This window comes from Pseudorasbora parva, chromosome 22 (assembly GCF_024679245.1).
Source record: "Pseudorasbora parva isolate DD20220531a chromosome 22, ASM2467924v1, whole genome shotgun sequence".
Lineage (NCBI taxonomy): Eukaryota > Metazoa > Chordata > Actinopteri > Cypriniformes > Gobionidae > Pseudorasbora > Pseudorasbora parva.
The window spans coordinates 25,729,298-25,746,120 of NC_090193.1; the positions used below are offsets into that span (position 1 = coordinate 25,729,298).

The following is a 16,823-nucleotide window of genomic DNA, read 5'->3' on the forward strand; positions in this document are numbered from 1 at the left end:
ACCTACTTCTGTTATCATGAAGCGTACTTGTCTTTTGTGTGCCACAGCATATATCACGCGTAGATGCTTCGTACTGAGCATCAGGTGGCGACAAAGTGAAAATGTCAGTTCAGTGTAGCTGTTCAACCTCCATTCCTGTGGATGGAGCCATTGTGGTCATGAAAGCGCCAAATGATTGACGAATGGCAACGTTGCGTCGTTTCATAGTCCCTCCCTAAACGTGCATTGGCGCGCTGTGCATCCTTCCGTCGGGTCCCCGGTCATCTCTCCGTGAGTCTCAGCAAAACTGGCAAAAATATGGCGGGTATGGGCGCCTCGGGTCCCGGCCCGGTTTCGACTCTCGACCAGGTGGATAAAGGACTGAAGGAGACTCTTATAGACGCGCTGAACGCCATTCTGTCGCCGGTGCAAGAAGTGCGTGCCGCAGCGGAGGAGCGTATTAAAGTGTTGGAAGTAACTGAGGGTAAGACATGACATGACGTGAGATGCTGCCACAACATGCATGACACCATGTGAAGTGCAGATTTTCACACGAGCATTTCATTTTAAACGCCCGTTTGCTGGTTTAATGATGCTTCTCGAACGTGTTTATCATTAATGTACGCGAGCTAAATTTGCTAACATATTGGATTGAATTGAGGCACAAACATGTGCATCCCCCCAACATGTTCCCGCAATTAATTAAGTGTTGTAGAGTCATGTGAAAAGATTATATGGGTCTGGGGTTCGGTTCTGTCCATCTATTTTTAGTCAGCTTCACTTTTGAACTCCCTCACATGACGGTATTTTCGTGTTAATAAATACGCGTTATGTTTGTGAGAATATCTGTGACGAAGTTTACCCCAAAGAAAGAAACTTTGTCATTTACTCAAGCTCATGTTTTTCCAAACCCCATATTACTTATTTCTGTGGTTGCTAGCGACTGACGTCGTCCGTCACCATTAACTTTAGTTGCATACTTTTTTCATACAATGTGAGTGGAGATTTTTGTGTTCCGCGTGGGAAAAACCTTTCAAAACCTTTCAACAGTAAATGACAGTTTTTGGATGAACTGCCGCTTCAAGTTACCTTGTTATCCTTTTTTTTTAACTTGCTAATTATTTATTTCAAAGTATTATTTCTGTCCTCTGAGTGAAGTCAAACACTTCCTCCTATTTTGCCTTCTGATTACAGTGGCAAGCAGACCTGGTCACTTGAGGATTGGTTATTATATTATTTAAATTAATATTAGTATCGGCTAAATTCCAATTTTCATCAAGGTCACATCATTCTGTATTATTTAAAGTTAAGATCATTGCTTGGAGTTTCACCATCCTTTTTTGAAGAGGCGATGTTGATCAGTCTTGTTAATGTGGTTGGATGAGAGTCAGTAGCTTTGACCAAAGGTGTAAAAAAATGTATGAGAATTCATTTAAAATTGAAATATTAAAAACCCATATGAATTAACCACTAAGCTGAATATTTGTGAGGATGTTTCCCTCTGTGTGGTGGTTACAACCCAAAAATATGTAATAATATTCTCTTCAAGTCCTATTAATCTGCTATTCATTCAGAGTCTGACAAATGGCACTGTATTCTAGCAGAGCTACTATGTTATGTTAATTGTCTGCATTATTTTTAGCCACTTGATTTTAATTGGATTTTATAAATTGTTATTTTTCAGTACAATAATTCAGTAGAATTGGTTAAAAAAATGTTTTTAATATTTTTGAAAGACGTCTCTCAAGCTCACCAAGGCCACATTTATTTGATCAAAAATACAGTAGAAAATATTGTAAATTATAATTTTAAAAAAATCACTTTTTTGTTATATTTTACAATATAATTTATTTCTGTGATGTGAAGCTGAATTTTCAGCATCATTACGCCAGTCTTTAGTCACATGATCCTTCAGAAATCATTCTAATAAGCTGATTTGGTGCTCAAGAAACATTTCTTATCGTTATCAATTTTGAAAACAGCTGTGCTGCTTAATATATTTTTGTGGAAACCATGATGCTTTTTTTTAGATTCTTTGATCTATAGACATTTTTCAAGATTTTATTTTAAAATTAGAAATATTTTGTAACATTAAGGTTTTTTCATGTTTTTCACTTTAGATACATTTAAATTAGTTAATGTCCTTGCTGAATTTAAAAGCATTTGTCTCTAAAAAAAAAAAAAAAAAAAATGTATGTGCTCCAACATTTTGAACTGTACTGTAAAAAAAATCTGCCTACATAAAGTTTGCCCTTGAAAATCATTCACTGTCTGTGGCCTCTCATGCTACTGCTGTGTGTTGGGTGTCAGCATTAACATTGTCTGTTGGCCACCAGCCTCTCATTGAGCTAAATCCATGGATGATAAAAGATGCGGTAGTGCTGTGTTGCTGTGAATGAAGCATACATTAGAAGTGTCTTTGATTGTACTTATCTTTTTGGGTCAAACTTGTTAAAATATTGTTGGTTGTACTTGTAGTCCCTACAGAAAATGGCAATATTTTTCCACTTGTTTTGCAGAGTTTGGAGTTCATCTTGCCGAGCTCACTGTCGACCCACATGGGGCACTTGCTATACGCCAAGTAAGACTTAGTTGGCATCTAGATGTTTTCAGCATAAATTAAAGGAAAAACAAGTATTTGATTGTTATGGTTATGTTTGCTTAATTTGTTTATGTGTCTCTTATAGTTGGCCTCTGTCATTCTGAAGCAGTATGTTGAGACCCACTGGTGTGCCCAGTCAGAGAAATATAGGCCCCCTGAGACGACTGAATGGGTTAGAACCGCATATTTAAGTCTGGACATTTAAGAGAATTGGAGATGTGGCATTATGTTCATTTCCTTTCTATGTCCTTTTCTGTTCAGGCCAAAGCTGCAATCCGTGAGCTGCTGCCAGGTGGTTTGCGGGAAGCCATCAGCAAGGTGCGCTCCAGCGTGGCCTATGCCCTGTCGGCTATTGCACACTGGGACTGGCCTGAAGCTTGGCCCGGGCTCTTCAAGCTCCTCATGGATATGCTGGCCAGCGGGGACGTTAACGCTGTACACGGCGCCATGAGGGTCCTCACAGGTAATGACTCATCTATGACTCTTCCTCAAAAAGTCACAACAAGTTTGCGTTGTTATTAAGCAACATATTACGTGTTTCATAGAATTCACTCGAGAGGTGACGGATGTGCAGATGCCTGATGTTGCGCCTGTCATTTTGCCTCAAATGTACAAGATTTTTACCATGGCAGAGGTATTATGCTCGGCTTAAAAAACAGAATAGTCCATGCTTTCGAGATGGTCATGTGTAAACACTGTCGTGTTATGCTGTAATTACTGTTGCAGATTTACAGTATTCGCACACGTTCCAGAGCAGTTGAGATCTTTACCACGTGTGCCAATCTCATCTGTGCAATTGATGAAGTAGCAAAGGTAAGCTCATAGATAAGTGGGTATCAAATTACAATAAGGTTCAGTTTATTAACTCTAGGTATTGCAGTTGCTAGCATCGAGTAAGTTAGAACAAACCATTAACCCAGATTAATAAATGCTGTAAAATTAAATTGCTACAGTACATTCCTCTACCATTCAAAAGTTTGCGGACTGTAAGTTTTTTTTTTCTAACTAGTTCTATTATTCAGCAAGAATTGATTAAATTAATGTAAAGACCTTTTATAATGTTACAAAATATTTTTATTTCAAATAAATACTTAAAGTGCCATTGAACTTTATTCATCAAAGAATCCTGAAAAACATTTATCATAGTTTCCATAAAAATAAAATAAAATTTAAAAAAAATTAAGAAGAACAATGGTTTTCAACAATGAGTAATGATGCTGAAAATTCAGCTTTGCCATCACAGAAATAAATTACGTTTTAAAATACATTAAAATGTAAACAGTTTTTAGGAATTGTAGTAATATTCCAAAATAATGTTTTTATAAAAATGTATCAGCCCCAAAGTTTGGAATGGTAGTGTATGCATTTTAATGTGAGTAAAATTGAATTAATGTTGTATACATTAACATTACCTAAATAAATGCATGCACTGAATAATTTTATTTCTTTATTTCCGTTCAAAATACGTAATACTTCACAACGAGGTTCATCTGATTAAAATTTGTTCAGTTATTACCAGTAAACATATTAAATGTTTAACTGAAATGTTCTCTACTCTAGGGGGCTGCCAATACTCTTATCTTCCCGGTGGTGCAGCAGTTTACAGAGGCCTTCATACAGGCTCTGCAGATCCCAGACGGACCCACTTCGGATAGTGGCCTGAAAATGGAAGTGCTAAAGGTGAGTAGCTGTTGTATCATGCAGAAAAATACTTCTCCCATCCTCCGCCCCCTTTCCCCCATTATGTAATTGTAATATGTATTATCTCTTCATAGGCAGTGACTGCTCTTGTGAAGAACTTTCCCAAACCTATGGTGTCCTCCATGCAACAGATTCTACCTATTGTGTGGAACACCCTTACAGAGAGCGCCTCCTTATATCCATTCATTGACAGCTTTTACCACTTGTTTAACCTATTGCCATTAGTTTCTTAGACCCACTTGATATTTTTTATCAGTGCCGCAGTCATTTCAATAAAATTCAAGTACTTTCCTTAATCAATCATGTACTTATGTGAGAACTGAGGTCAACTACACAGAAGAAGTGGATGATCCTGTAGACTCTGATGGTATGTGGACTCTGAACTTTGGTCAGTCTTGGGGCTGTTGGAAATGTGCTATACGAATCAAATTTAACTTGAACTATGTGGCACAAGGTTTTTGGATTTGATTGTCATTGTTCTTCAGATTGGTTTAGTAAGCGCTGAGCTCTGTTAATTCACTGTCACAGGTGAGGTCCTTGGTTTTGAGAACCTCGTCTTCAGCATCTTTGAGTTTGTCCACACACTGCTGGAGAACAAGAAGTTCAAGAGCACAGTGAAGAAAGCTCTACCGGAGCTCATATATTACATCATCCTCTACATGCAGATCACGGAGGATCAGGTTGGTATGAGTGTGCATCTTAAGTTTTTCTTTATAGGTTTTATCTTCACGTTCTCATCTGTCTCACAGATAAAGGTATGGACTGCCAATCCGCAGCAGTTTGTTGAGGATGAGGATGATGACACGTTCTCTTATTCTGTCCGGATATCAGCGCAGGATCTGTTGCTGGTGAGAGCACAGAGAGTTTCTTTGTGAGTGTTATTATTTTTCCTCTTTATCTCTAATGCATCCTCTCTGCCATCAGGCTGTTGCTGCCGAGTTTCAGAATGAGAGCGCTGCAGCTTTAGCGGCTGCCGCAACACGGCACCTTCAAGAGGCAGAGCAAGCCAAAAACGCAGGCAGTGAACACTGGTAAAGAGAGAAAACATATCCTCTGTCACAACCAACCTTTTGTCCTTCAGTGGATTGCTTTACATCAATATCTCTCATGGATCCACAGGTGGAAGGTGCATGAGGCTTGCATGCTGGCCCTGGGTTCGGTCAAGACCATCATCACAGAGAATGTAAAGAACGGTCGTGTGCAGTTTGACATGCATGGATTCCTTGCCAATGTCATCCTTGCTGACCTCAATTTACCAGGTAACCACTTTCTTCACTTTCATTTTGATCTTACGTCTGTATATGGCCTGTGCATAAGGGCAGGAATTGATCCGCATGTTATTCAATTCTCAGCAGCCTCTCCATTCCTTTTGGGTCGGGCCTTATGGGCAGCCAGTCGCTTCACTGCAGCGATGTCCCCAGAGCTCATTCAGCAGTTCCTACAGGCCACTGTTAGTGGTCTACATGAGAGCCAGCCACCCTCTGTTCGGATCTCTGCTGTGAGAGCTATCTGGGGGTATGATTTTTATTTCCAGTTTCTCATGTGCAGGTAGAATAACTTGACAACAAAAATAGATGCTGTTATCTTTTTCTATTTCATTATTTAAGCTGGAAATTATAAATTGTATTATTAGAACAGGGACTGGTTAAATGTTGAACCACGAAGATTAGGACATTTGTTTAAAAGAAAAATTACTTAAAGGGGTACTTTAGTGCTGGGAAGATGAATCTGTATTTAAACTGGGTCATTAACGTAATAGAAATGTGAAATCATTTTTGAATTTGGTGCTTTCTAGACTGACAGTAGACAGAAAAGTTATTTTTGTGAATGAAAGGCAACAGCTCCCAGAATGCACTTGCTTCTCTTCACTATGAGGCCACTCTCTAAGCCACCACTTGGTTACTGGATCACTTTCCCACCTTGTTCATTTCAAGAGATTAATATTTTTATTCAATATGCTGTTTTTTGAACTTTTAACTCTACAAATGTATCATGGTTTCTACAAAAATATCAAGCAGTAAAACTGTTTACAACAGTGATAAAAATTAAATAGCATATTAGAATGATTTCTGAATGTGACACTGAAGACTGGAGTAATGATGCTAAAAATTCAGCTTTTCCATCACAGGAATAAAGTAAAATAAAGGAATAAAGGAATAAAATAAAAGGAATAAAGTTTGGGGATTACAGCTCAGAAGGGTATTGAGAGTTGCTAGACGACACTCGCGGGCAGAATAGATTTGCTGCCGCTAGGGTGCGTCTAGATTTCTAGGCTAGAAATATTCCACAATATTGCTACTTTTACTGTATTTTTGACGCTGCTTTGCTGAGCATGTTCAAAATAATAATACAAATCTTACAGACCCTAAACTTTTAACCTGTAGTGTATTTTTATTTTTTTTATACATTATCTCTCTCCTGTTTCACAGGTATTGTGATCAACTGAAGCTGTCAGAGAGTACCCATGTCCTTCAGCCATTTCTGCCCAGTGTCTTGGAAGGGCTGGTGCAGCTCGCGGCTCAGTTCAGCTCTGAAGTTCTCACTTTAGTTATGGAAACCCTTTGTATTGTTTGCACCGTGGATCCGGCTTTCACCACGAGTGCTGAGAACAAGATCTGCCCACTCACTATTGCCATATTCCTTAAGTACAGTAATGGTAAGATCATTTTATAGTCAACATCCAGTATCGTTTTCCTTGTAGATTAGAAGATAACTTATTTTCTTTACTCTTTCTGTTAGATCCAGTTGTAGCATCTTTAGCCCAAGACATCTTCAAGGAGCTTGCCCAGATTGAAGCCTGCCAAGGACCCATGCAAATGCGCCTCATTCCTACTCTCGTTAGCATTATGCAGGCACCGCCTGATAAAATCCCATCTGGCCTTTGTGCTGTAAGATAAACTTCTCATTTTGTTCTACCTTCATTTCTAAACTGTTTTCTGTAAGTAATACATGTTTTTCTGTTCTTGCAGACATCCATAGATATCCTAACTACAGTTGTTCGTAACACTAAGCCCCCATTGTCGGACATGCTCGTGTGCCAAGCTTTTCCCGCGGTGGCCCAGTGCACCCTCCGCACAGATGACAACACCACAATGCAGGTAACAGCAGTTTCCTAGAAACATAAATCTCTTATATCTTTCCAGAGTCATCATGTCAGTTTTTATCTAACTCATATCATTGCTGATTGTCCCAGAATGGTGGTGAATGCTTGAGGGCCTACGTGTCTGTGGGGCTGGAGCAGATTGCTCAGTGGCAAGATGAGCAAGGCCACAGTGGCCTGTGGTATGTCATGCAGGTTGTCAGTCAGCTCCTCGACCCCCGCACGTCTGAGTTCACCGCTGCTTTTGTAGGTCGTCTGGTGTCCACTCTCATTGCCCGGGCTGGCACTCAGTTGGCTGACCAGCTGGACCAAATACTGCGTGCTATTCTCAGCAAGATGCAGCAGGCCGAGACCCTCAGTGTGATGCAGGTATGGTTGGATCATGAATAGAATTTTTGCCCAGGTGCAGCACCCCAATTTCAGTACTCTAATGATACCATTGGTGTTTTTAAACTTGTGGCTCGGGTGGGTCCATGGAAAAAAAAAACATTTTTGTGAACAATTATTTTTATTGAGTAGTCAGAACAGGACCATGGAAAATGTGAGAACAAAAAATATTTGTCAATAAATTTCAATAAAATGATTAACAGTCATTTTAATGCTATTTTTATAAATATCAAATTCTATAATTGTATATTTTATATGTAATATTTTACAATTGAAAGCCATTGTTTTCATTAACACCAAATCAAAAAAAAAATGAATTATTGTTATTACTTATTTTATTTATTTAAGTGTGTTGTTGGGTCTTATTTAATTTTTTTACAGAATTCCCCCATCATATTTGGCGGTCATTGTTGTCGAAAAAACGCAATATATCCGCGGGTTACGTGCGTTTTGAACCGTTCGGATCACGAATCAACTGCGATCCGTTGTACCCCTACCTGGGGCTATGCGTTTTCCAGATGGGCTACCAAACCTAAGCCCGTTGGCAGGCCGGTGAATCTCAAATAGTGAAATAATATAAATTTCTTGATCTGGGTTCCAATCCTATCCTAGCCGTGGGCGTTTACTTCCAAGTCTCCAGTGTGGCACGCCCATCAAAACCCAGCGTTAAGGAGAGAGCCTCAAAACCAGTGTAGAAAATTACTTTTTAGTTATGTATAAAAAAAAGCCAGTTCATGAGACCTTTAAAATTGTTTTCCAGGACTGGAAAAGTAATGAAATGTTAAAATCATGGAAAACACGATTTCATAGCAATCAGCTATTCATTAAGCCATAAATGTTTAATTCAGCAAATTGTTCTGTTTATTCAGTTCTTTTCAGTGAATTGGTTTTGCTAAATGGTCTGAATAATCATAAATTAATCAGCATGAAATGAAAACGTTTTTGAACAAATGAACAAATTCCCATTACCTCTGCAGTCATCAAAAATGTGGAAAATCTAAAAACTGTTACCAGTTTGGTTATTTGACTTATTTTTATTTGTTGTTAGTATGTTGGAATGTTCAGTTCCTTGTAAGGAAAGAACCCAGAATAATGTGGCAGTATTCCAAACAGATGTGCCGATTTTTGGTAATGCGATATATCACAATAATGAATATACACAATATTGTTATTGTGGGCACTTCAAAATATCGTAAATAATAATTTATTAACAATTATTAATTTTTTTATAATGCACTCAAGAATACTTTGCCCATCAACCGTGCTCAACACCACTGTAGGAGACGCGCTAATGAAGTACACGCTCAGTGACAGCAGAGGGTGCTGATGAACTGCAGAATGCAGCGGTTACCCTGTAAACCCCGCAAACAAACAACCGCGCTAGTGAAGTTTTTAAAACCGTATTCGCTTTTTATAATCTCAATATTGTTCGTCACAGCACCAAATACTTAAAAATACATATATATATATATATTTGAAAAATACATTTATTTTCAAACTTAAACATTTTTGTTTTAATCTGGACTACAACATGCCCTAATGATTAGAATTGTTTTGATTATTTGTTATTGTTCAGTAAAACTTTGAGACATACGACTTCATTAGTTAACGTGTTAATTCATTATTACCAAACTGACAACGAAAAATACTTATAAAGAATTAATTATTCTAAGTAATGTTAATTACTTAGTTACTGTTTAATTACATCAAAATTAAAATAACTTTTTTAATGGACCCAAGATAAAACTAACAGTGAACAGTATTTCTTTACTAACATTACCAAAAACGTTATACTTTCTATTACAAATGTAGCTATTGCTCAATCTTAGTTAATGCATTAAATAATGAGACCTTATTGTAATTTGTTACCTGTCGTTCTTTATAGCCTAATTCTTTTGCACTTTAATCTTTTTGAAAATGGTACTTTTACAGCTCTGGAAAAAATTAAGAGATCACTTAACATTGGAAAAAAATTAAGAGACAACTTAACATTGATTTCTCAGAGCTGTATATATTTTTGGAGCATTGTATTTAAACAGTTATTTTTGTTATTACAAAAATAGTTCTTAAAGCTGTTATGTTATGACAACACTCTTTTTGCAACTTATTTCAATATCGTGATAATATTGTATACCGTGATAAAAGATCAGCAATTAATCGCAACATGAAAAATTGATATCGGCACATGCCTAATTGCAAAGTCAAATAATGCAGTTAATTTCTGATACCATGGTTCTGGGATACTTCTGAACCCTAATGCATGTGTGTCATGATGTAGTGCAGATACAGAAATAGCACCTACTTAATAAACTGTAGTTACTTTACAGCAAGGTATAGATGTTTGCTTGTTTTTGTGTATTGAATATTCATTTTCCTACTTGACATATAATTCTGAATTGTGCTGCAGCTGGCTGCTCAAATGAAGTGTGAAATATGTTCTCTTTATTCATTTGTCAGTCCCTGATCATGGTTTTCGCCCACCTGGTCCATATCCAGTTGGAGCCCCTTCTGGAATTCCTATGCAGTCTTCCAGGTCCCACAGGGAAACCTGCCCTAGAGTTTGTCATGGCTGAGTGGATGAGTCGCCAACATCTGTTCTACGGCCAGTATGAAGGCAAAGTCAGGTGAGGGTTTCCAACTCGCCTCCGGTGTGTTTGAAGGAATTGCACAGATTGCATTAAAATAACACTGTGATCACTCTGTCCACAGTGCTGTCGCCTTGTGTAAACTCCTCCAGTATGGTCTCAATACAAATGACAAGCGCCTCCAAGATATAGTCGTCAAAGGAGATGAAATTTTTAATCCAGACGAGGGAATTTGTACACGTTCTAAATCAGCCAAGAGTAAGTAGATGATATCTTAAAGGGTTAGTTCACCCAAAAAGAAAAATTGTCGTTAATTACTTACCTTAATGTCGTTCGACACCCGTAAGACCTCTGTTCATCTTCGGAACACAAATTAAGATATTTTTGTTGAAATCCGATGGCTAAGACAGACCTTGATACCAATGTCATTTCCTCTCTCAAGACCCACAAAAAGGCACTAAAGACTGAATTCAAAACAATTGTTTAATTGTTTATGAATCAGCGTATTGATTCATGATTTGGATTGCCAAAGTCACGTGATTTCAGCGGTTTGACACGTGATCCGAATCAGGAATCAATATGCTGGTTTGTAACCTTTTAAAACATTGTTTTGAATTCGGCCCATCACTATATAAGTCGTCATTTTGTTTTTTTGCGCACAAACTATTCTTGTCGCTTCATAAAATTATTGTAGAGCCACTCTAGTGAGATGGGCTTTGTAACGACGTCTTTAGTGCCTTTTATGGGTCTTGAGAGAGAAAATAACTGCTGTCAATGAAGGCCTGTCTGAACCATCGGATTTCAACAAAAATATCTTAATTTGTGTTCCAAAGATGAACGGAGTTCTTACAGGTGTCGAACAACTTTAGGTTAAGTAATTAATGATAGAATTTTCATTTTTGGGTAAACTGACCCTTTAAAGGACATGTCCGGCGAATTTTTCAGTTTATCTTGATCGTTATATCTTTGTGAGTACAGTCTACAGAGAAAAAAAACGAACTGGATTGGTCCTTGCAACACAGAGTTATTACAGTTAATGCCCAGAGCCCCCCCTCAGCTAAAACGGCGCTTTGGGGGCATAAACGTAACGGGTGTCTTTGTGCCTCTTAACAGACACAAAATGCAATTAAAATGTCCGTCCAACATGAACAGGTCCCTCACATGACAACGAGATGTGTTTAGCCACTTAGCCATTGTTTAAATTCACCTTAGCCGGCTAGCTGCGTCTTGCGCTGAAGTCCTGTGGGAACGCAGCGGTAGCCGGAAAGTCGAGAAGAGCATCGTGTTTATGAAGAGGCTCGCTCGTGGGTCCTCAGTATTGAACGTGTCCGAGAGAAATAGTTTTCGATTCTGTACTGCTGATCCTGAGGAGAGGACCGCTGCTCGTGAGTTCATCAGATCTCTCAGCAAAATATGACTCAGTTCAGTGAAGGGTTGGCGTTACAACATATAATTCAAGACATTAGTTTATTTATAAATGGAGGGACTGTCGCTCATATCAGGAAGTGATTAACTAAAGTAACGTGTGTGGTCAGCGCTGATTTGAGACGCGAACCGTTTAGAACGATTCAGTCTGATTTGGTGAACTGGTTCGCCCGGTTCACTAAAAAGAACCGGTTCAAAAGAACGATTCGTTCGTGACCGGACTTCACTAGAGTGATGATCCGATCGGCCTCGCGAGTGAAGAAGAAATTGTTCGCGTTTGTGCCTTTCCGAATTGTAAAAATTTGCAACGAACACTTGACTAACTTATAAAGACAAAATACAGCCGGGCCGGTTGAAGAAAATGCCATTCCGTGGTTAAAGACGGGTGCAGCCACTGTGGAGGTAATGTAAACTTTATTTGTCCTTCCATTTGGGCACACTCAGCTTGAGGAAATATGTGCAATAATTTAAAATAATCTTGCTGTACACACACATCACGCTTACCAACTGGACTGCCTATTTTCTGTATACCGCTGAGTCCCCTCGGGACTACAGCGCGATACACAGCTAGCCGGCTAAAAAAGGGGAATTTAAACAATGGCTAAGTGGCTAAACGCATCTCGTTGTCATGTAAAGGCCCTGTTCATGTTGGACGGACATTTTAATTGCATTTTGTGTCTGTAAAGAGGCACAAAGACACCCGTTACGTTTATGCCCCCAATGCTGCCGTTTTAGCTGAGGGGGGGCTCTGGGCATTAACTGTAATAACTCTGCTGCAAGCACCAATCCGGTTAGTTTTTTTTCTTCTATAGACTGTACTCACAAAGATCTAACGATCAAGATAAACTTAAAAATTCGCCGGAGTTGTCCTTTAAACTGCCAAATTAGTGATTATTGTCTGTCTTGATATCTGTCTTGTCTGTTTCTCTCAGACCCTCAGCGGTGGACCAACATTCCTTTGCTGGTAAAGATATTTAAACTCATCGTCAATGAACTGTCTTCTGTGGTGGAGGCTAATGCAAATAGAGCAAATCCAGCAGATTGGAGCCAAGGTACAGATGTGGTTTAACTATTTACCCCTAGTATTAGTCTTAATTAGCCACTTTTCCACTGTCCCAGGCCAAGCTGACTGAAAATGTTCTAGATCGCAATATAAGCATGTCAAAATTGAACGTTTGTTCTTTACTTAGACTAAAGACTCCAGCATCGATATCTGACCAAAAATTATCAATAATGGTTTTTATCAATATTTAACATAAAACGATTAGCATGCATATGTATTCACTTATGCCTGCTTCTGTTTATTTGTGATCACAGAAATTCATAAAACAACTCTATAAAGAATGAGCATTTCTATTTATTTTCCATTAAATCATGCAATCTCTACCATCTCACTATACTGCTATCATTTCAACCAGAGCAACAGAGGGCGCTCACGGACTGAAAACAGGAGTTATATGAGTAACCTAGAGTAATTTGACATTTGCAAATGCATTAGTCTCGTATCAACAAAGGCACAGAGAAGAGACAGTTGAAGCATGAAACCATATAAATACATGATTTTAATCATATAAGATTTGTCTAAGTTGTGATATGAGCCTAATATGATAACATGGGAAATTATCGTCAGCGTTGACTCTCTCCTGACTCCTATCAACTCTGCCTTCAAGACTGCTCCTTAAGCACCAGTTGACCTGGCCTTTGTCCCCAAGGATACAGGAAAAACGCGTCTGGCCCCGGCACGCACTAGATTGTTTGCTTTTGTCCCGATTGTGGAAACACGGCTATTGATTACATTCAAATTTGGGGGGCATCGGAAGTTTAGTTATGTTTGTTTTGCAGACTCTGGCGGAATGTGGGATGATCTGGCGGAGGAAGAGGATGATGATGAGGAAGATGAAGGACTAGCAGGACAGCTTCTGTCTGATCTCATTGCCTCCAACAAATATGGTAAAGTTTCAAATTATTACCATTCGTCCATTCTAATATATGTAAGCATTTTATATATTTGGCTTCAGCCAAAGTGACTTGTATTACAATACAATAAAATAAAATGTGGTGGTAACCATAGTAACACAGTTACGCTTGCAAACAGAGTGACAGTGGCAGCTGGCAGTATCAACCACAGATATGTATACATATCTATGGCAACATTAAGTGACATGAGACATGACGTGACACACAGAGGAGCCAAATGCACATGCCACTACGCGCAGATATGTATACACATCTATAACTGCGCGTATTGGCACATCCGTGGCACATGCGGTCGTCATGTCACTTGACATTATCGCGACAAGCACTGACATGACGCCTGCATGACACCGAGTTGCAGAACATATATGTCGCCGTGTGTCGTGCGTTTTTTAAATTCTATGATGGTCGTGACACCTACACTGACAGACTCAAGCACCTATATTATTATTCAATTTAATGCATTAAATGTAATGTGTCTTTATAGCTTAACGCCGGGTTTATTTCACACTAGGCTACATGATGATTCATTCAAATAAAGATTGCCTTGTCACTGCAGTGTTGCCTGTCATTTATAAATAGTTGTAATAAATCCATTAAATAATCATTAAGTTATGTTCGATATGCTTAAGCAACGAGGGGATCTTCAGACTGACATAAAGAAGAGATTGTGAATGCATCTCTCTCTCTCTCTCTCTCTCTCTCTCTCTCTCTCTCTCTCTCTCTCGGATCTTTCTCTTTCAGTTCTCTGTCTCTTTCTTTTAATAATGAATTTAAATAAATGTGGTAATTTGTTCATATAAAAACATTTCAATGGCTCTACTTTTTTTAAAGCGACGGTGTGCTAGAACTAACAAGACGTAAGAAAACAACCGTCATTTTAACCCGTCTCTTAAAAAACATCAGTTACAGCTTTAACTTGTTTTTAACTTGGCAAATAACCATGGTATAAGCAGGATAATCCACGGCTAGCCATGCATTAAATGATTTTAATGCACGACCTTGAGGCAACCACCCTCCGCTTCGCGTCGGGCGGTTCTTCGCCTCTACGCAGTGCATTAAAATCCTTTAATGCATGGCTAGCCGTGGATTATCCCTTATATATATATATATATATATATATATATATATATATATATATATATATATATATTACATTACTTATTTAGGTTTACTGTAATTGTTTCAGTTTTAGTTTTTCTTTATTAACAGTTTTTGTTTCATGTAATATTGATATTTTTATTTCAGTAAGCAATTGTTTTTAATAGTTTCAGTGTTAGTTAACAATAATAACCGTGTTTTATCTTTTACAATGCTCCTGTGTTGAACAGCATCTCCCATTCTATACTTGCTACAATAAAAAAAATAAACAAAAAAAGTTGTGCACAATGCTTTCTATTTTCGCCACTTTCTACAAATGAGCCATCTTATAACAGTTATTTCCCCATAGATGATGATTATTATGAGGATGATGATGATGAAGATCCAGATGCTCTGAAGGATCCCATATATCAAATTGACCTTCAGGCAAGTCCTTTTTGCATTGACTCAAAACGCAGTATTTCTGTAACCAGTCTTCATATCTTAATCTCTTAATATGCTCTTTATGTGTTTCTATCTTTCTCCACAGGCTTATCTGACAGATTTCATTGCCCAGTTTGCTCAGCAGCCTTGCTATAGCATGTTTTCAAGCCACTTGAATGAAGTAGAGCGGAGAGTCTTGCAGTCCATTGGTATATGACCTGTATCTCCAACCAATGTCACGTCCGTGTCCTTTGTTTCCGTCTTTACCACTCAGTCATCCTTTCTTCAAACTTGAACATTTGAGTGGCTTCGGAATGCCTTTCGGAAGATGCTCTTAATCCACAACCCAAGAGGACTGGAGTATAGGTTTACGTGCCTCTCCCTGTGCTTTATTAAGGGAAGGAATGGACATTGATTCCTAGGGATGTTATAGGAGCAGGGTGCGTGAGGAGCAGCTTCTTAGCATCCCAGACAGGACGGTGTGGGTGCATTTGAATCGGATGTCAAAACACTACTGTGCTTTGATAGACCTGTCTGATATGATGAATTTTTTGCAATGGAACTGGTAACAGTATATAGGAGCAATTTAAAAGTATCAACTGTCCATTTGTACCTTCTCTCTTTACTAAATCAAGATGGTTACGAAATCTTTCTATAAAGGAAGGAAAAAGACTTCTGGCAGATGATTAATCTGATCTTTGAAAAAAGTTGGAACTGTTGGCGGCCTTATTAAAATTATCCATGTTGTTTGTTATTACGTTGTCTCATGAGCATGGTCTTTATGTCTATACAGTGTTGGGGGAGCATGAAGAATTATATGGTGTTACCATGGTGATCTTACAGTCTTATTAGCAACACTGTCTCCACTGGAGTATGAGAACATTTTCAAAATAAAAGGCCTGTTAAGGTCCAATTATATGTGTATTTAGTTTTAAAAGGTTTTTAACGGTTTAGACAAGTATGGCAGTTTTTAATGTAAACAGTCTTCATTTATCTATTTTCATTCTTATAGAAATATTGCTAACACTTTATAATAAGGTCTCATTTGTTAACCTTGGTTAATGCACTAGATAAAGTGAACTGACAATGGGCAATATATTTAAAATATTCTTTAATGTTAGTAAAAAAATATTGTTCATGTTAGTTCACAGTGCATTAACATTAAATTTGAGTTGTCTTGTTAAATGTTGAAATTAACATGAAGATTAATAAATGCTGTATAAGTAATGTTCATTGTTAGTTCATGTTAACATATTATTTTACCTTATTGTAAAGTGTTATTGATTATTTTGTGTATATTAATTATTGTTATTTGCAGAGAGCAGAAATGATAGTAATTGTAAGTTATCATTATTATTTTAAATGTTTTGATTATGAACATGCAAATGGCTTGTATAGCTTATTGCATTACAAAGCATTGTTTTGTTAAAAAAAAAAAAATCTAAACTCTAGGAACATAAAGGACTATCACATGCAAGCCACAACAGTTATTTTAATAATTAAAGTAAATTGTAAAGTTTTAATTACCTTTTTTCCCAGTGCACCC

The 16,823-nt window shown here is 37.9% G+C and overlaps 1 protein-coding gene across 2 annotated transcripts; it reads left to right on the top strand.

Moving 5' to 3' along the window:
• Positions 1–200: 200 nt before the first annotated feature.
• ipo9 (importin 9) lies at positions 201–16,193 on the top strand. Of its 2 annotated transcripts, none has more exons than XM_067431395.1 (24): positions 201–463; positions 2,499–2,560; positions 2,667–2,753; positions 2,843–3,044; positions 3,127–3,215; positions 3,308–3,394; positions 4,142–4,261; positions 4,357–4,457; positions 4,591–4,649; positions 4,811–4,962; positions 5,032–5,130; positions 5,207–5,313; positions 5,402–5,541; positions 5,638–5,797; positions 6,712–6,938; positions 7,022–7,170; positions 7,252–7,380; positions 7,476–7,751; positions 10,227–10,393; positions 10,479–10,612; positions 12,712–12,831; positions 13,622–13,729; positions 15,204–15,280; positions 15,384–16,193. In XM_067431395.1, exons 1-24 carry the CDS (start codon positions 298–300, stop codon positions 15,492–15,494), a joined length of 3,129 nt encoding a protein of 1,042 aa, XP_067287496.1. In that variant the 5' UTR covers positions 201–297; the 3' UTR covers positions 15,495–16,193. The 2 variants fall into 2 exon arrangements, with proteins under 2 accessions (XP_067287496.1, XP_067287495.1); XM_067431394.1 differs by having other exon boundaries at positions 202–463; positions 5,635–5,797.
• The last annotated feature ends 630 nt before the right edge of the window (positions 16,194–16,823 follow it).